The following is a 21,334-nucleotide window of genomic DNA, read 5'->3' on the forward strand; positions in this document are numbered from 1 at the left end:
CACATGCAAAGATATGGGACAGATCCCCATTTAGTCTTGATGTTTCCTTCATTTCACGTACTGTCTCTTTCTCCTCTGGACAACTGTCTCTTAATGTGGAAAAATACCAGTTGTGCAGTGGTACGGAGTGCGTCGAAGTGTAACACACCTCGACTCGCTAGGAAGAAAACGGCATCCCACCTCAAACGGGACCGCGTCTAGTAAACCACTACGGTGTTGAAGACAATCTGTAGGATAAGGACAACTGTAATTTTTTGTGTTAAAATAATCAGTTGTGTAGCAGTTGTCTTAAAAAGCAGTGCCCCAAAATGTTGTTTCCTCCCCATGCATAGACATGACTATTTATGAGTCAATGCCAGATTGTCAGTAAAATAGTTCAGTGTAACTGGACAAAGCTAATGATGTTTTTCTTATTATAACATATCACTTCATAAAAGTGATAACTTACTACCTGTACCAGATGTAGAACTATGAAACAGGAATTCCCCTATAGATAGTGCTAGTCATCAGTGTAGGGCCTGTTAGACCGCGTCTGCATCTCCATCTGCTTCCTGAAACGGCTGATGACGAATGTCAGTGCAAACTAATCCAAGTTCCGTGCATCGGTATCTGTTTCAAACCTGTAAACTTGTCAAGTTTTTTGCTTACAAACTAAGAGTTATGGACAAGATTCATTTTTTTTTTATGTGAGAAACGAGTGTGGGAAACCACCGAAAAAGTTAGAAGACAACCAATTGCAGGTTTTGAAGATGGGGAGTGGGTGAGGATGATGGGCAGTGTTACTCAAACTCAACAGGAACCCCCAGAACAATTTAATGGAACTCAAAAAGCCATTTCTTTTTGGTTGAAAGCTATGCGAAAGATGCAGAAAGTGGGAAAATTGGTTCAGCATGAACTGAATGAAATACGGAAAGCAGATCAAAAGACCACTTGGGAAATACTACTCACCAGATAAAAAGAAAGTCGTTTCGCCATCAAATAGCGACAGGTGATGAAAAATGGATAATTTTGAGAATACTAAGTGTTGTAAATCAAATGTGAATCCAGGCAAACCATAGACATCCAGTGTAAGACCAAATTGCTTTGGAAAAAGACGATACTCTGTTTGGTAGGACCAGAAGAATGTCATCTATTATGAGCTGCTAAAATCTGGTGAAGCCAATCACACTGATCACTGCCAACAATAAATGATCTATTTAATTCGAGAATTAAGTAAAAAATGACCAAAATAGGGAAAAAGACAAGTCGTATTGCTCCGTGATAACACCCCATCACACAGCAAAATGGGTCAGGGAAATGACCCAGGCATTCAGTTGAGAAATACTAGGGCATGCTGCTTAGTTTTCAGACTCGGCTTCATCCTATTATCATCTATTTGCATCACTGGGACACGCTTTTACTGAACAACGCTTAAATTCATATGAAAATGTCTCACTGACTCTTTCTTTTCGAAAGAACTACTGTTGTTGTTGTTGATGTTGTTGTTTTTTTGCATGGCATTCATAGCCTGCTGGAGAGGTGGGAGAAATGTATAAACAGCAATAGAGATTATTTTGAATGAAATATTGTCAGTCAGTTTCAAACAGATGTGTAATTATTGCAGCCAAATTCCAGTGACATACAGTACTTGTACAACTGCTGTTTCCAGTGAGTGATCGTCATCAACACATAGGAGTTTTGGTAAATGGGTAATAAGTGAGAAGTAGAGAATTTGTTTAAATGTGCATGAAATCGGGAGGACGGACATCTTGTTTCCACAAGCAACTGGTTACCACAATACAGCACTCTGTGGAGATTCACCACTTCTCAGAGACAGCACTGCCCCAGAGAACCCTGAAGCTCGTAACAAAAAAGGAAAGCAGAAGATACATTGTGTCTAGCCCATAAATTTAAAGGACTGGTCATTTAATGTGAACAATGTTAATGTTTATGGACAGAAATGTAGTAAAAGAAGTGTTTCCTGCTGCAATATTCAATCAATATTACAATGTTTTGTGAAGAAGGTAAGCTAACCTTAGCAAAGCAAAAGGGGATCTCAGGTAATTGTATTATGGTTCTTATACCCTTTCAACTCATTCCTAATTTAACTACAAATTAACTGAGGCAGAACACAGGTAACATTTCATTTATGGCATTCACATCAGAACTATCAATATTACTGAAATTTCAACTGCTATAGCAGTAATGTGTGACAAGCTGGGAGTTTTGGTCGGACAGGAAGTGTGTTAAGATAGCCGAAGTTATGGCAACCGCTCGTGTAAAAGGGCCCTCGTAGTTCTGTTGGTACATTGTTATATATAAGTGAAACGTGCAACTGGTAACATAAGAAGAAAATTCTCTCTTGTCGTACTAATAATCCTGTGAAATTACCGTATTTACTCGAATCTAAGCCGCACTTTTTTTCCGGTTTTCGTAATCCGAAAAACCGCCTGCGGCTTAGAATCAAGTGCAAAGCAAGCGGAAGTTATGAAAAATGTTGGTACGTGCCGCCACAACTAACTTCTGCCGTTGAATATATGTAGTGCTACGCAGGCATGCTTTGTAGGCTCAAAGATAAATACTGGCGCCAAAACCTCTGTGTCAGTAAATAAATAAAAAATAAATAGTGGAAGACGAGCTTTTTTTCTCCGCCGCGAGTTTCGACCACTGCATTTTCATACATTATCCAACGAAGTAAATACAAATTCCGTATTGTTCATCTTCGAATGTAGCACAATTTCAGTGTACTAAGAAAATCTGACTGGGAAGACTGTTTGGGATGTTTGTCAATATGGCCAACTCTACGTTCTGAATTTTTTCCTGTCTGTGAGAAGAGATGGTTGCTAATAGGAACCTGATGAAATTTGAATCACATACAGTATTCTCTTCACCATAAGAATAATACGAATATAAACATTTTGCCATGTATTCTTTCGTGTTTGCTGCTATCTCATTTAAGTCCTGTCTGCCTAAAACTACGAAACTAGAGTGAGACAACAGCAAACGCGGAAGAATATACGTATCGTGTCGTGTTTATATTCGTATTATTCTTATGTCTAATAGTGATAGTCAGAAATGAAGCACGGCAAGTGACTAGATTTTTAAATCTAAGATGACTCTAATTTCTGTGCAGAATTTGATGTAATAAAGAAGCGGCCGCAAAGGTTTTCAAACAGAGAAAAATTTTCGCCTAACTCTCGTTCAGAACATGTTCTATCATACGGAGTCTATTATTTGATTCTTGTTGAACATTATCAAAGAAAGCAGCTGTGTACACAGTGCAGTAATGCATTTTCATCTTAAGAGTGACGAAAACACCTATAACAAAGAAAACGGCACTTATCAGATCAAAGCAAAATAAGAAATCGATTCAAACCAGACAAAGCACGTGAAAAAGGAAGGGTACCCGTATAAATACGGACGGAGTGCCTGACGCATAGCAATGGCTACGTGGTAAAGCTTAACTGCTAAGCTTAAGACTCGAACCAAACTACTGTAGCTGTATCGTCATTCGTTCGACCTAAATTGTGTCTCATATTACAATGGACCAACTTTGTTTTGATTTGGAGGTGCGGCCTAAAACTTTTCTCTCCCCTTGAATTTTGAGTCTCAAATTTCATGTGCGGCTTAGATTCGGGAAATTTTTTTTCCTTTATTTCGAGCCTCATTTTCCAGGTGCGGCTTAGATTCGAGTGCGGCTTAGATTCGAGTGCGGCTTAGATTCGAGTGCGGCTTAGATTCGAGTGCGGCTTAGATTCGAGTGCGGCTTAGATTCGAGTGCGGCTTAGATTCGAGTGCGGCTTAGATTCGAGTGCGGCTTAGATTCGAGTGCGGCTTAGATTCGAGTGCGGCTTAGATTCGAGTGCGGCTTAGATTCGAGTGCGGCTTAGATTCGAGTGCGGCTTAGATTCGAGTGCGGCTTAGATTCGAGTGCGGCTTAGATTCGAGTGCGGCTTAGATTCGAGTGCGGCTTAGATTCGAGTAAATACAGTACAATAATACTAAACTCTCTGTTACTAGGAGCAGCAGTCTTCACCATCAGAAACTCCTTCCGTGGTCGAAAAATTTGTAGCAGAACAGGAGGCGGTGATTGCAGATCTCGCGGAGTCTTGCATCTCGGCACCACCTGAACCGACGCCAGATGTAGGATTGTATGCTGAACTGATTGAGGCAGAAGTTCACAACGTAGCCCTGAAAAAGCAGTTGAAAGAGAATGAATCTAAAATTGAACTGGCCACTGATAGTCTGGTGCAGAATACTATGGTAAGTTACCAAGAGACTTCCCAGATTCATTACTTTTTGTGAATAATTCCCAAAGAAATGTGGACAGTTGTCATATTAACAGAGCATGTTATCACCCTGTCACTGAAAATCTGAAAAAATTACTTAAATGTTTGTGCTGTTATGGTTGTGGTCTCTAATCAAAAGATAAGTTTGATGCAGCTTCCACAGCTGCCTATCGCATGAAAGCATCTTCATTTCTAAATAACTGATGCGGCCTCCATCCGTTTGTACCTGCTTATTGTAGTCATCCCTTGTTCTCTCCTACAGTTTTTACCCCTCGCACTCCCTTCATTAGAAAATTGACAATCCCTTCGTGCCTCAGGATGTGTTCTACCAACTGATCTGGTATTTTAGCCAAGTTGTGCCATAAATTTCTTGTTTCTCCAATTTAGTTCATTAGTTATTTGATCTGCCCATATAATCTTCCTTCTCGTCCAAACCATATTACACGTCTGCACAATGCTACACACCATATGAATATCTGCAGGAAAGAAGGAAAGACTTCCCAACCCTTAAATTTATCTTAAATCTTAGGAAACTGCTTCTTTTCCCCAAAATTTATCACTTTCTCCCAGACAAGAAACAAATTGTTTATAAACAGAAGAAATGTGTTTAGAGTCTTGAAATGAATACTTCAGTATATACAACACATTATTCCATTCATCCCACTACAGATGCAGTTCTTTGAAATAGGAAATGTATTGTCAATCTCATAGGAAAAGAGCATACTTCAACAACATGCTCTATCAGTATGAATGTGATACTCCTGCATCTGTTTTATGACTTGACTTCATTGCATGTAAGTGAACTAGATCGTTGCAATTTTTTGTGGAGATTATAATACCAGACCTGATCGTATTCGCAGCAAATAAAACAAATTGCATTTATACACCGAGGCAATTACTGATCGCAAACTTTCACTTGGCTGTCGGTTGTAGAATGCTGGGAGTAGAGGCTCGCATTCGGCTCGTAGCACATTGGCTGTTGCGACAAGCCCCACCTCCTTCTCATAGGACAGCCAGCTTACAGCTGCAGCTTATAAAAGAAATGGAATAAGTATCACCTTAATGTTTGAGTAATTGAAAACAGTTATTACTACAATATAAGTATTACTTCCAAAAACAATGAGGAATGTGTAGGTAGAACTAAAATCTTACAAAACTAGTTGCTTCCACTGCAGTTGTCCATGGTTGTGTCCATGCTAGTCGACAGATTCGGTGGTGCTGGATGGACACGTGTTAATGACAGTGTTGTCAATGGCAATTTTCATCACACTGATGCGCCTCCAGTAATCTTCCTCCAGCTCTCACATTTTCAACAGTAAGGTTCCCACCCTCACTGGTGATATACTGATAGGCAGCACTGGCGAGATTTGACATGTTTCCGGCAGAGATATCAGAGGTAGCATAGTGGTTTGCAATGTGGACTCGCATTTGGGAGGACGACGGTTCAATCCTGTGTCCAGCCATCCTGATTTAGGTTTTCCAAGATTTCCCTAAATCGCTTCAGACAAATGCCGAGGTGGTTTCTTTGAAAGGGCATGGCCGACTTCATTCCCCATCCTTTCCTAATCCGATGAGTCTGATGACCTCGCTATTTGGTGCCTTCCCCCAAATCAACCCCCCCCCCCCCCCCATCCCCCTTATCAGCAGAGATATCCCTCATAACATTTTGTTCTCTGAATTGTCGTTTCAGTTTGGCCTGTGCAAACTCTGTTGCATTCAGATTGCAGTTGTATGGTGGCAACTAAATAAAATTTAATGAAAACAAAATGATTCCTTTCCACAAAACAAATAATTAACAAACTTTATACTCAACGCCCCTTCTGGCTGCGTTTCTGCCATTTACAAAATCAAGCTGACTCGGACATAAGTTGCAAATTCCCGTATTGCACAAACTTTCTCATGCATACATTTGCATAGTTCTAATGAAATATCACATTCTCAGCTTATGTATGCCATTCTCCCTCCATCCATCCATCCATCCATCCATCCTTGGCTGTAGTTTCAGTTCATACAAAAGATGAATACTTTACGGTCCGTAATTCAGTTTCACAATGCCAGCACCGTTACTGTTTGTTTTAAATAAAAGTTTGTATCTCCAGAAGTATGGAGGTTATTGATTTGAAAATTTAACACTATGGTTGTGTTATCAATAGAATTTGGTATACAAAGTATGAAATAGATTAATATTTAATAGTACTACTTAGATTCGTAGAGGGTATGAGGAATGTATTGCATGCAGCTTTAGTCAAGGACATGGCTCGCACGGCCCAGTAGCCAGAGTGTGTGAGAAACAAAATCTGCTCTCCTCATGGCTCCATGCCAAGCTACGCTTTCAATGCAAGATAACTCATAATACAAGGGAGGATTGAAAAGTTTCGGAATCACCGCAAGAGTTCAGCACTATTACAACACATATCACATATATTCATTGGACTGTTGCCTGTAAACACGTGCCACATCAGTACTCTTGGGGAAAAAACTGTTGTGGTAATGTGGCTCTGTTGTTCCTGCAAAGTAATTTGCGAAGAGGAAAAAATTGAGATTCGAGCAGTTATTAAGTACTTTGTACAGAAAGGTATGAAAGCAAAGGCATTGATGCCAGATTTCCAGAATACACTGGAGGACTCTGCTCCTTCATATACAACAGTTGCCAAGTGGACAAATGAATTTACATTCGGTCAGGAGTGCTTAGATGATCCGCGCAATGGTCAGCCGAGATGTCATTACTCCAGAAATAATTGCAAAAGCACTCAAATTGGTCACAGAGGATTGAAAGCGTGTGAAATTGCTCACGCTTGGCAGATGTCATCTGAAAGGGCATATCGTATTTTAACTGAAGAATTAGAAATGAAAGAATTATCTGCAAGATGGGTGCCGTGACTCTTGACGCTGGATCAAAAACGCACGAGAATGGACATATCAGAACAATGTTTGGCCTGTTTTAGGAGAAACAAACAGGATTTTTTCACCGGTTTGTGACCGCAGATGAAACTTGGGTGCACTACTATACCCCAGAGACAAAAACAGCAGTCAAAGCAGTGGAAACGTGCCGATTCTCCGCCACCGAAGAAAGCAAAGACAACTCCTTCAGGTCATGGCATTAGTGTTCTGGGAAGCGAAAGGGATCCTGTTTGTACTTGTAGATTATCTCCCCACTGGGCAAAAAGTTACTGAAGAATACTATGCTAACATCCTGGACAAATTGCAACAAAAAGACCAAGGAGGAAAGTTAGCAAGGAAGAAAGTGATCTTCCCTCAAGACAATGCGCATCCGCACACATGTACCATCACCATGGCAAAATTACACAAACTAAGGCATTAATTGTTGCCACACCTGCCTTATTCACCTGATGTAGCTCCACTGGACTTCCATATCTTACAAAAACTGAAACTTTTTCTTCGTGGATGAAGCTTCACTTTAAATGAAGAATTGATAGCCGAAATTGGCAACTGTTTTGCAGGCCTGTAGGAAACTCATTTTTGAGATGCGATCAAGGCAATGGAACATCGTTGGACCCAGTGCATTAACCTACAAGGAGACTACACTGAAAAATAACAAACATTTCAGTGATGTAAATACTTTTTTTTTCTATTTCGTTCTGAGAACTTCTCAAACTGCCCTCGTAATTTGCTGTGGTACAATCAGATGGCAATTTCTCGCCGTGCCTACTGATATGCTGTACAGTGCTGTTCACGACACAGTCCATCAACCACAGGTATTGTTGATGAGCAGCGGACATGTTGAGCATTTACAGTAATGCTGCAGGCTAAAGCAATGAACTAAAATTTGTACTGTACTGAAATTGGAATCCTGGGTTTCCTGCTCACTACACAGACGTGCTGATGTTATGCCAAAGTTGCCGCTGCTACCAGAGCTGCAGTGAATACTCTTGTAATCTCCCTCCCATATACAAATTCCAGTTCACACCTCAGCCCATTGCTCTTCCACTTCTAAACTCGCATCAGTATTGCAGAGGCTCTCCAATATTGGAATAGTGCCTTGGCAGTGAGTGAAATGGGATTAATCCTGCCTGTACATCGTGTAAGCTGATGTTTCTGCCTCAGCCTATATCATTACTGTAGATATAGGTGAGGAACATAAACTGTATTTGATTAATCTTGAGTGCTTGTTATAAAGATAATCTTTACTGAAAATTGATTGTTATGCTAATTATTGCTTTTATAACAATGAAAACAATTAATTTTTGATAATGTAGTGTAATTGAATAGATAAGATTTACTCGTCAACCGGTGGCAGAACACAGATGGAACACGGCATCTTTCCTTTCCATCCCGTCCGTCAAGTCTTCCCTGACACGCAGTTCTGGGTGATTTTCCCCAAATCTGTGCCTTTTCCTGGACCTCTCCAGTCCTTTTCCTTCACCTCTCTTCCTTCCCCTTCAGCTCTTCTGCCTAGAGGAGCAGCCTCTGCCTCTGAAAGCTTGCCTAGCAACCTAATTATTGCTTTTGCATCGTACAAAGTGCTATCTGTTGGTTATTTTGCACACTTTTTGGTTTCAATAAAACCCTATGTCATTTCAAGCATGTGTAAATTTTTACATCACTACCTATGTTATTTTGCGAAGTATTGAATTTTCAAGTGTTAAGACTTTTGGCTCACCCTGTATTATTAATAATTAATGTGTACTGCTCTTCTGACTCGGCACCAATTCACGGGAGAAATCGTATACAAAATAATAAAAACATGTCACTGAACAATTATTACTGTCAGTCGTGACTAATGCGTGTGGCCAGTGGTTGAAAATACTGCTACAGTTGTAAGAGTCTTTTATTTAACACACGACCAGTTTTGAGCTATTAATATGCCCATCTTCAGTTGTCGTACTGGAAACAGTAAGAGACTGGAAATAATTTTTACACTCGGAAAACGCACAAAGAAAACAAAAAATCCATAAATTTAAAAACTGGCGGTCGGGCTAGGTGCCGTGAAATGTAAGTCGGTGCCAAAGTGACGTCGGGCAGCACTACGGAAGAGTGCCCGGGTAAAGAAATGTGTAAATAATACCGGAACACTTACGCTCGGTACTGTGACCCCGAGGGCTGTGTCGGACGAGTAGAAGACTTGGTGTGCTTCAGATGGGTGCAGGTAATACGTTACATAAATTTTATGTCACAGCTTCCACTCAGTTTTACTACAGTTCTGTGCTGACTCGGTCAACATCTTTCTTTACCGTGCGTAATGCACTGTTAACATTTTTTGTGTAATGTTTTTTTAATGTAAATCACCAATTCAGATTGCGAATGGCCGGGCTAGTGGTCTCGCGTTCTTCTTCCCGTCAGTAGATGGCAGTACTTTTGCCACTCTGGTTTACCAGTTTGCTTCCTCCTTCGTGCCTGCTCTACTCCGAGCTGTGCACTCGTTGGTAGCACGCCGCACCTTGTACTCGCCACTGTGGCTCTCGGAGTCACTGCACCGAGTGTAAGTGTTCTGGTATTCTGTGCATATTTCTTTACTCGGGCAGTCTTCCATAATACTGTCTTGTGTCACTTTGGCATTGACTTAGGTTTCACAGCACCTGGCCCAACCAACAATTTATAAATGTTTCCAAATTTATGGATTTTTTTTGTTTTGCTTTTTATGTTTGCTGCTTGTAAAAATTATCTCCTATAACTTCCTATTTTCAGTACGACACCTGAAGACGGGCGTATAAGAGCCCGAAAGTGGTCGTGTGTTAAATAAAACGACCTTGCAACTGTGGCAGTATTTTCAGCCTCTGGTATAATTCTCAGCTGTGGATGCTCCTCCGACAGGATTGATTGTAGTGCATGTGGATTAAGTTTTGAGAACAAGAGTCGGTAATATTTAGTATCGATATATTTTAGGTCGGCACCGTAACTGGCGAGCTTTTAAAATTACCGTAGTTTTACAGGATTGTGCTACCTGACCACGAAATTGTTCCACTTGACCTCCTGTAGGCATTACCGGAAACATGCAGTGGTGTTACAGTAAACAACTAGAGTTGTGATTAAGAAAAGTGCATCACACAGTGAATTGCTTTAAGACAGTTGTGCATATACTGTCAAGTGGTTCAGCATGTCCTCACGAAATATCACGGTGAGATCTCGTGATAAGCTGACTACAGTGCCGTCACCCTCAGGTGCAATAATATTGTTTGACTAATACTACTGATAAGGTTGTCGATTGACTGTTTCGTGGGCAGTGACAGCTGTCCTTGTACCAGGGATGTTGCAGCTGTCAGATATTTAGCATGGTAGCTGGAAAGAAAGCAAATCAATTTGTAATTATATACTTGAATTTTTTGCAATGTAAATGTTCTGTCCATTTTCAGCACGCATTATCAGATTCAGCAGACGGAGAAGTTGTACGAGAATGGGCAAAGCTTCAAGTTACGAGACAGACTAGTGATATAGTCTGCCATTCACTGAAGGAAATCATTTCGGCTGGTAGCTCACTTCGTTGCGACAGAGACTTCCTCCGTGTTGTTCTAATTGATGCTGAAAAGAAACTTAATGCACTTGATGAAAGATATGTAAGTATTAGCTTTTGTCCTACATACACATTACATATGTAAGCTGAAATAATATACCATTGGACATATGCAGTGCATAGTTCTAATAAGTAACTACTAAAGCACTGAGTGGTCTGTATTTCCAAATACTTACTTCTATTCTTTCAAAGTGTTGTTGTTGTTGTTGTTGTTGTTGTTGTTGCCGCAGTCTTCAGTCCAGAGACTGGTTTGATGCAGCTCTCCATGCTGCTCTATCCTACGCAACCGTCGTCATCTCCGAGTAACTACTGCAACCTACATCCTTCTGCGATTTTTACCCTCCATGCTTCCCTCCAATACTAAATTAGTGATCCTGTGATGCCTCAGAAGGTGTCCTACCAACCGATCCCTTCTTCTAGTCAGGTTGTGCTACAAATTTCTCTCCTCCCCAATTCTATTCAATACCTCCTCATTAGTTACGTGATATACCCACCTAATCTTGAGCATTTTTCTGTAGCACCACATTTCGTAGGCTTCTATTCTCTTTTTGTCTAAACTATTTATTGTCCATGTTTCACCTCCGTACATGGCTACACTCCATACGAATATTTTCAGGAAAAAAGACTTCCTGACAATTGAATCTGTACCGATGTTAACAAATTCCTCTTCTTCAGAAACACTTCCCTTGCCATTGCCAGTCTACATTTTATATCCTCTCTATTTTGACCATTGTCAGTTATTTTGCTCCGCAAATAGCAAAACTCATCTACCACTTAGTGTCACGTTTCCTAGTCTAATTCCCTCAGCATCACCTGATTTTATTCAACTAAACTCCATTATCCTTGTTTTGCTTTTGTTGACGTTAATCTTAAATCATCCTTTCAAGACACTGTCCATTCCGTTCAGCTGCTCTTCCAGGTCCTTTGCTGTCTCTGACAGAATTACAATGTCATCTGTGAACCTCAAAGTTTTTATTTCTTCTCCATGGATTTTAATACCTACTCTGAATTTTTCTTTTGTTTCCTTTACTGCTTGCTCAATATACAGATTGAATAACATTGGGGATAGGTTACAACCCTGTCTCACTCCCTTCCCAACCACTACTTCCCTTTCATGCCCCTAGACTCTTATAACTGCCATCTGGTTTCTGTACAAATTGTAAATAGCCTTTCGCTCCCTGTATTTTACCACAGCCACCTTCAGGATTTGTATGAGTATTCCAGTCAACATTGTCAAAAGCTTTCTCTAAGTGTAAAAATGCTAGAAATGTAGGTTTGCCTTTCCTTAACTTATCTTCAGAGATAAGTCGTAGGGTCAGTATTGCCTCACCCCCCCCCCCCCCCTCTCTCTCTCTCTCTCTCTCTGTCTCTCTCTGTCTCTCTCTCTCTCTCTCTGTCTCTCTCTCTCTCTCTCTGTCTCTCTCTCTCTCTGTCTCTCTGTCTCTCTCTCTCTCTTCATCCACTGTGCTGCTACCTCTGGTTGTTACGGGAGGTGGAGGGTAAAGTGTTGTCTCTCCGTCAACAGTGTTGCCATTCTTATTACTCCAGTTACACTGCTTATGAAATCTAAAAGAAATCAAAGGTGAGAGTCTATTTGCACCAGTGCCGATACTTTTGAATTTATTCACCATTCCTGCTGAATAGACGGCAAATGTTAGATTTGGGATGATGTCGTGCACTTGAGTAATCCAGTGCCTGTAAATATTGAAATATTCAACTTTTTAGCTTCTTGTGATTCCTTGTAAGGTCTACTGTATCATTACTCCTTTCAATACTTATTCCCATGTTAGCCATAATGGGGGGAATTGAGTATGGTTTGTAATAGACAGCATTTAACTAACTCACAAACACCTGTATATTTTATACTGTGTATTTTTCATGTAGATTTTACAAAATACTGCCCCATTTTCTCAAACAAACAGAGATTTGTACCTCTCACAACTGTTTGTCCCAACCAGAGAAGGGACTGTCTAAAACAGTAACAGAAAAATCATGGAAATTTTTCCTTTTTATTTTGCAGTACTGATTCTGACATATCAGTGATTATACTGGTTGTTACATAAAACTGCAGTTCTGTAATAAGTACATGCTGATTCTTAGAAGTCTTTGGAATGACCTTTTTCACAAAATTCCTATCGTGTACTAAGCAACATCACATCTTTAAATAGTGATCAGATATTAAAATACATTTACAGCAGTCTTCAAAAGTTACAGAAATCAGATAAGCTACACACAGTCCCCACAGCCTCAATGTGATCAGAGAATGGAAACGTGGTCCAAGTAGTCTGTGTTCTTATCATCTGTGAAACTGACTAAGTTCAACCGTGGGTGATTTTAAAGCACCTGTAATACATTCAAAAATGGTGACGTTGGTTTATCTGTCAATTCTCTACAAGCTCTTGCAAATACATATACTTCCTAATCCAAGATACTTACCTGCTATAAACTTCCAGCTTCATTTCACATTCTGATATATCACTGGTACATGTGGACAGGTAGGCATCATATTTCTGTGTGTTTGTGGCACAGACAATACAATAGTGTACGTGATTAGGTCCCTTAGCTGACAAAACTGGGAAGCTGCCACATCATAGTATAGGCACAACTGTTGTGGCATGACCAAAGATGTTGAGTCTGATCTGTGGGTGACCAATGATATTAGGTAAGCTATTGGTGCAATATTCACTGACATATATTTGTTATTCTCACTTGTGCTATCTTATTAAAAGTAGAGGATCGAAACTCTTACATCATACGACATGCTGCATGTAATATTAGAAACTACAGTACAAAGTCCATTTACAGAAAATTATGTTGGGCTTCTTAATGAGGTGTGCCAGTCAGTGTAGAAAATGAAATAATACTGATGTAGTAACAAATGGTATGACCCGCCAGGTTAGCAGAGAGTGCTAATGCGCTGCTTCCTGGGCTCAGGTAGACGCACTAGCCCCAGATCGAATCTGCCCAACGGATTAACGATGAGGGCTGGTGTGCCAGCGAGCCTGGATGTGGTTTTTAGGAGGTTTTCCACATCCCACTAGGTGTAAACCAGACTGGTCCCCACGACCCACCTCAGTTAAGACTCCCAGACATTTGAAACGTGTTTGCATTCATTCATGATTTACACTAGATGCAGACAGCTGGGGTACACTGATTGTGTCCTGGGGGGCAGGGGGGGGGGGGGGGGTTACGGGGTGGCGGCAGGAAGAGCCTCCGGCCAAATCAGATAGTCAGCACTCCAACTCTGTGAAAGGTGCGGGACAAGGTGCAAGCAATACTAAGTAACAAATGGTACATTAGAACCAGTTACAAATTTTATATACCATAGCCAGTACAGTTATTTCAACAATATATGACAGTACCGGTGTTGGAATCTACAGGTGTTGTCTGAGGGAGGGGGACCTACTTTAGATTGCCTGTATGAGGAATCTAAATTACTGTAAAAGTCAATGCACAAAGAAAGTATTAGCTACTGTTTTGTGGAAGATAGCCTCATTTACAGCTTATATTTGAAAGTCTTGTAGTACCAGCTGATTCATAGCTCTTACATGTCATGTTACATGTACAAATGTAACATTCATTGTCATATTAATACCTCTAAAAATATGCCGGGCATAGACGTGGGCCATATTAGTCACACTAAAAGCTCCCCCCTGCGGGTCCGGGGATTAGAATAGGCCCGAGGTATTCCTGCCTGTCGTAAGAGGCGACTAAAAGGAGTCCATCCCCCTCACGGGGGTAGTTAGCGCCTGCGTCCGGAGACGGATGGTTCCACGACCTATTATTGTGGTCTTTTTGGTTTTTCACTTCTCGTTTCTTCCTTCCTTTGGTTGGTTCCTTTCTTTGTTCTTCTCCACCTCACTGTCTACCTTACTCTTTTCCTTGCCTTCTCATTGCCTTCTTCTCCTTGCCTTCTCATTGCCTTCTTCTCCTTGCCTTCTCATTGCCTTCTTCTCCTTGCCTTCTCATTGCCTTCTTCTCCTTGCCTTCTCTGGTCTCCCCCTCGGCATTTGAGACAGTCTGTCCTCTTTCTCCCTCTCTCTCTTCTTTTTCCTCTTCTTCTTTCCTCCCTGTGCGTGCCCGAAGGCCGACCCACGCGTTCGCACGCGTAGCCGGTGACGGGGTAACGCGTAATTCCCCGCCCTGGGTAGACATGTAAGGCACGCGCGTACCCCCTGGTAAAGGCCAGGCCCGGGGAGGGGTGATTGCCTGAGCTGATACCTTCTGACCATGCCGATTGGTCCCTCCGTCTGTTTCTCAGGAGGTGTGACCTGAGGTGTAAACATTCACCTAAGGCGGGAGTGCCCTCTGAGAGGGTCCCCACAAGGAAGGAGCGCGCCATCGGAGACGCTGGCAGTCATGGGGGATTCCTCCGCAATGGACTCCACTCCATCTCTCTCGACTTCTGCCTAAAAACGGAAACGTGACCAGCCACCAGTGACAAAAGTACTACCGCCTGCCCCACAGTTCCTCGTCATTTCTCGATCTGAGGACGGAAAGGATTTTTCCTCTGTCAACCCTTTCATTATCCAGAAGGGCGTAGATGCCATAGCCGGATCTGTCAAATCTTGTACCAGGTTGCGTAACGGTACCTTATTACTAGAAACTGAGAGCGCCTTTCAGGCACAACAACTGCTTCGGGCCACACTCCAGTACACGTTCCCTGTCCGGATGGAGGCCCACCGAACTTTGAATTCGTCTCGTGGTGTAGTCTATACTAGCTCCCTCGACGGATTGACTGACGAGGAGATTCAATCTTTCCTCGCTGAGCAGGGCGTGACGGCTGTCCATAGGGTCATGAAAAAGGTCAACAATGACCTTGTACCGACCCGGACACTTTTCTTGACCTTCGATAGTGTTAAGCTGCCATCGCGCATCAAGGCGGGCTACGAGGTTATTTCTGTTCGCCCCTATGTCCTGACACCTACGCGCTGCTACCAGTGTCGGCGTTTCAATCACACTCGACAGTCTTGTTCCAATGCGGCTAAATGTGTCACTTGTGGCAGGGATGCCCATGAGGGTGACTGTCCACCTCCGTCTCCTCGTTGTGTGAACTGTCAGGGTGACCATGCCGGATCCTCCCGCAACTGTCCTGTCTATAAGGAAGAGCGCTGTATCCAAGAAATTCGGGTCAAAGAGAAAGTGTCCACCTCGGCTGCTCGCAAGCTATTGGCTAGTAGGAAGCCCGCGCTGCTCCCAGCGGGGAAATACAGTACTGTCCTCGCCTCTCCTCGGACTACCAGGGAGGTAGCAACCCAGACATGCTATCTGACCTTCAGCACCACGGTCGTCCGTTCGGCCAGTGCTAAGATCGCGCGGTCGACGTCTCCTCTTCCTCCCATCACCCCACAGACACCAGCCCCTTCATCAGCTTCTGCTAAGACGAAGACCCAGAAGTCCGATGCACGGGCCTTCAAGAAGGAGCCATCCCGTGCAGACTTCCTACGTACCTCGACCTCCCAGCCTTCGACCGGTACTTCCACCAAACGTCTTTCCAAGAAGGCTCATAGGAAGCACAGTTCTCCTTCTCCGCCACGGCGCATTTCTTCTCCTGCGCCAACCAGCGGTTGCTGCCCCAGGCCGTCATCCGTTTCGCCTGGCCGCACCGCTGGTAGCCGAACATCTGGCCGTTCACCAGCGGAGGAAGCTCCCCCTCCCGACCATCCTCCCAAGATGGCCGATGAACCTATAGACCCAATGGACGATGACTGTCCGCCTACTGATAGCGGCGGCAGTGCTCGCTTGAAGCCAGGCCCTCAGCGGCCTTCGAGGTGACCCCTTCTTTCATCTTCCTTTTCTTACGATGGCACTTATTCACTGGAATATTCGCAGCATCCGCTCCAACCGAGAGGACTTGAAGTTGCTGCTCCGCTTGCACCGTCCGCTCCTCGTAGCCCTCCATGAAACGAAGCTACGCCCATGCGATCAAATTGCCTTGGCACACTTCACCTCTGTGCGTTTTGACCTACCCCCTGTGGTAGGTATCCCAGCTCATGGAGGGGTTATGTTGCTGGTCCAGGATGATATTTACTAAGATCCCATCACGTTGCACACCGGCCTGCAGGCAGTTGCCATCCGCATTACTCTCCCCACTTTTACATTTTCCATTTGTACCATTTACACTCCATCGTCATCTGCCGTTACCAGGGCAGACATGATGCAACTTATTGCTCAGCTACCTGCACCATTTTTGTTAACTGGAGACTTCAATGCCCACCATCCCCTATGGGGCTCTCCAGCATCCTGCCCGAGGGGCTCCTTGTTAGCAGACCTTTTCAACCAGCTCAATCTTGTCTGCCTCAATACTGGCGCCCCTACTTTTCTTTCGGACACATCTCACACCTATTCCCATTTAGACCTCTCTATATGTACTCTATATGTACTCCCCCCCATGAACCATGGACCTTGCCGTTGGTGGGGAGGCTTGCGTGCCTCAGCGATACAGATGGCCGTACCGTAGGTGCAACCACAACGGAGGGGTATCTGTTGAGAGGCCAGACAAACATGTGGTTCCTGAAGAGGGGCAGCAGCCTTTTCAGTAGTTGCAGGGGCAACAGTCTGGATGATTGACTGATCTGGCCTTGTAACATTAACCAAAACGGCCTTGCTGTGCTGGTACTGCGAACGGCTGAAAGCAAGGGGAAACTACAGCCGTAATTTTTCCCGAGGACATGCAGCTCTACTGTATGATTAAATGATGATGGCGTCCTCTTGGGTAAAATATTCCGGAGGTAAAATAGTCCCCCATTCGGATCTCCGGGCGGGGACTACTCAAGAGGACGTCGTTATCAGGAGAAAGAAAACTGGCGTTCTACGGATCGGAGCGTGGAATGTCAGATCACTTAATCGGGCAGGTAGGTTAGAAAATTTAAAAAGGGAGATGGATAGGTTAAAGTTAGATATAGTGGGAATTAGTGAAGTTCGGTGGCAGGAGGAACAAGACTTTTGGTCAGGTGATTACAGGGTTATAAATACAAAATCAAATAGGGGTAATGCAGGAGTAGGTTTAATAATGAATAAAAAAATAGGAGTGCGGGTTAGCTACTACAAACAGCATAGTGAACGCATTATTGTGGCCAAGATAGACACAAAGCCCATGCCTACTACAGTAGTACAAGTTTATATGCCAACTAGCTCTGCAGATGATGATGAAATAGATGAAATGTATGACGAGATAAAAGAAATTATTCAGGTAGTGAAGGGAGACGAAAATTTAATAGTCATGGGTGACTGGAATTCGTCAGTAGGAAAAGGGAGAGAAGGAAACATAGTAGGTGAATTTGGATTGGGGGGAAGGAATGAAAGAGGAAGTCGCCTTGTAGAATTTTGCACAGAGCATAACTTAATCATAGCTAACACTTGGTTCAAGAATCATGAAAGGAGGCTGTATACATGGAAGAAGCCTGGAGATACTGACAGGTTTCAGATAGATTATATAATGGTAAGACAGAGATTTAGGAACCAGGTTTTAAATTGTAAGACATTTCCTGGGGCAGATGTAGATTCTGACCACAATCTATTGGTTATGAACTGCAGATTGAAACTGAAGAAACTGCAAAAAGGTGGGAATTTAAGGAGATGGGACCTGGATAAACTGAAAGAACCAGAGGTTGTAGAGAGTTTCAGGGAGAGCATAAGGGAACAATTGACAGGAATGGGGGAAAGAAATACAGTAGAAGAAGAATGGGTAGCTCTGAGGGATGAAGTGGTGAAGGCAGCAGACGATCAAGTGGGTAAAAAGACGCGGGCTAATAGAAATCCTTGGGTAACAGAAGAAATATTGAATTTAATTGATGAAAGGAGAAAATATAAAAATGCAGTAAATGAAGCAGGCAAAAAGGAATACAAACGTCTCAAAAATGAAATCGACAGGAAGTGCAAAATGGCTAAGCAGGGATGGCTAGAGGACAAATGTAAGGATGTAGAGGCTTGTCTCACTAGGGGTAAGATAGATACTGCCTACAGGAAAATTAAAGAGACCTTTGGAGAGAAGAGAACCACTTGTATGAATATCAAGAGCTCAGATGGCAACCCAGTTCTAAGCAAAGAAGGGAAAGCAGAAAGGTGGAAGGAGTATATAGAGGGTTTATACAAGGGCGATGTACTTGAGGACAATATTATGGAAATGGAAGAGGATGTAGATGTAGATGAAATGGGAGACACGATACTGCGTGAAGAGTTTGACAGAGCACTGAAAGACCTGAGTCAAAACAAGGCCCCGGGAGTAGACAACATTCCATTAGAACTACTGATGGCCTCGGGAGAGCCAGTCATGACAAAACTCTACCATCTGGTGAGCACGATGTATGAGACAGGCGAAATACCCTCAGACTTTAAGAAGAATATAATAATTCCAATCCCAAAGAAAGCAGGTGTTGACAGATGTGAAAGTTACCGAACTATCAGTTTAATAAGTCACAGCTGCAAAATACTAACGCGAATTCTTTACAGACGAATGGAAAAACTGGTAGAAGCCGACCTCGGGGAAGATCAGTTTGGATTCCGTAGAAATGTTGGAACACGTGAGGCAATACTGACCTTACGACTTATCTTGGAAGAAAGATTAAGAAAAGGCAAACCTACATTTCTAGCATTTGTAGACTTAGAGAAAGCTTTTGACAATGTTGACTGGAATACTCTCTTTCAAATCCTGAAGGTGGCAGGGGTAAAATACAGGGAGCGAAAGGCTATTTACAATTTGTACAGAAACCAGATGGCAGTTATAAGAGTCGAGGGGCATGAAAGGGAAGCAGTGGTTGGGAAAGGAGTGAGACAGGGTTGTAGCCTGTCCCCGATGTTATTCAATCTGTATATTGAGCAAGCAGTAAAGGAAACAAAAGAAAAATTCGGAGTAGGTATTAAAATTCATGGAGAAGAAGTAAAAACTTTGAGGTTCGCCGATGACATTGTAATTCTGTCAGAGACAGCAAAGGACTTGGAAGAGCAGTTGAACGGAATGGACAGTGTCTTGAAAGGAGGATATAAGATGAACATCAACAAAAGCAAAACGAGGATAATGGAATGTAGTCAAATTAAGTCGGGTGATGCTGAGGGAATTAGATTAGGAAATGAGACACTTAAAGTAGTAAAGGAATTTTGCTATTTAGGGAGTAAAATAACCGATGATGGTCGAAGTAGAGAGGATATAAAATGTAGACTGGCAATGGCAAGGAAAGCGTTTCTGAAGAAGAGAAATTTGTTAACATCGAATATAGATTTAGGTGTCAGGAAGTCGTTTCTGAAAGTATTTGTATGGAGTGTAGCCATGTATGGTAGTGAGACATGGACGATAACTAGTTTGGACAAGAAGAGAATAGAAGCTTTCGAAATGTGGTGCTACAGAAGAATGCTGAAGATAAGGTGGGTAGATCACGTAACTAATGAGGAGGTATTGAATAGGATTGGGGAGAAGAGAAGTTTGTGGCACAACTTGACCAGAAGAAGGGATCGGTTGGTAGGACATGTTCTGAGGCATCGAGGGATCACAAATTTAGCATTGGAGGGCAGCGTGGAGGGTAAAAATCGTAGAGGGAGACCAAGAGATCAATACACTAAGCAGATTCAGAAGGATGTAGGTTGCAGTAGGTACTGGGAGATGAAGAAGCTTGCACAGGATAGAGTAGCATGGAGAGCTGCATCAAACCAGTCTCAGGACTGAAGACCACAACAACAACATATGTACTCCCCAACTTGCACGCCGGTTTGAGTGGTATGCACTTTCTGATACATATTCGAGCGACCACTTCCCGTGTGTTATCCATCTCCTGCAGCATACCCCCTCTCCGTGCTCCTCTAGTTGGACCATCTCCAAGGCAGACTGGGGGCTCTTCTCTTCCAGGGCGACCTTTCAGGATCAAACCTTCACAAGCTGCGATCATCAGGTCGCACACCTCACGGAAGTCCTTCTCGCTGCTGCTGAATATTCCATCCCTCACCCTACTTCTTCTCCACGTCGCATACCGGTCCCCTGGTGGACCGCAGCATGTAGAGATGCTTTACGTGCTCGTCGACGTGCTTTACGCACCTTTAAACGCCACCCTACAGTGGCGAATTGTATCAATTATAAACGATTACGTGCTCAGTGTCGTCGTATTGTTAAAGAAAGCAAGAAAGCCAGCTGGGCTGCTTTCACAAGCACCTTCAACAGTTTTACTCCTCCTTCCGTTGTCTGGGGTAGCCTGCGCCGGCTATCTGGCACTAAGGTCCACTCACCAGTTTCTGGCTTGACGGTCGCGAATGACGTCCTTGTGATCCCTGAGGATGTCTCCAATGCCTTCGGCCGCTTTTTCGCAGAGGTTTCGAGCTCCGCTCATTACCACCCTGCCTTCCTCCCCCGCAAACAGGCAGAGGAGGCTAGGCCACCTAACTTCCGCTCCTCGAATTGTGAAAGTTATAATGCCCCATTCACCATGCGGGAACTCGAAAACGCACTTGGCCGATCACGGTCCTGTGCTCCAGGGCCTGATTCTATTCATATTCAGGTGCTGAAGAACCTTTCTGCTGCGGGTAAAGGTTTTCTTCTTCGTACATACAATCGCATCTGGATTGAGGGACTTGTTCCCGCATGCTGGCGCGAGTCTATTGTTGTCCCGATTCC

General features: G+C 43.1%; 1 protein-coding gene across 1 annotated transcript in view; it reads left to right on the forward strand.

The window, feature by feature from the left end:
• LOC126109670 (disks large homolog 5-like) overlaps positions 1–21,334 on the forward strand; it is a 103,571-nt gene that overhangs the window by 47,307 nt on the left and 34,930 nt on the right. The window contains exons 5-6 of the mRNA XM_049914721.1: positions 4,000–4,242; positions 10,580–10,780. Of these exons, the coding sequence (XP_049770678.1) occupies positions 4,000–4,242; positions 10,580–10,780 (444 nt within the window). The remainder of the gene's footprint in view (positions 1–3,999; positions 4,243–10,579; positions 10,781–21,334) is intronic.

Source organism: Schistocerca cancellata, chromosome 12 (assembly GCF_023864275.1).
Source record: "Schistocerca cancellata isolate TAMUIC-IGC-003103 chromosome 12, iqSchCanc2.1, whole genome shotgun sequence".
Taxonomy (NCBI): domain Eukaryota; kingdom Metazoa; phylum Arthropoda; class Insecta; order Orthoptera; family Acrididae; genus Schistocerca; species Schistocerca cancellata.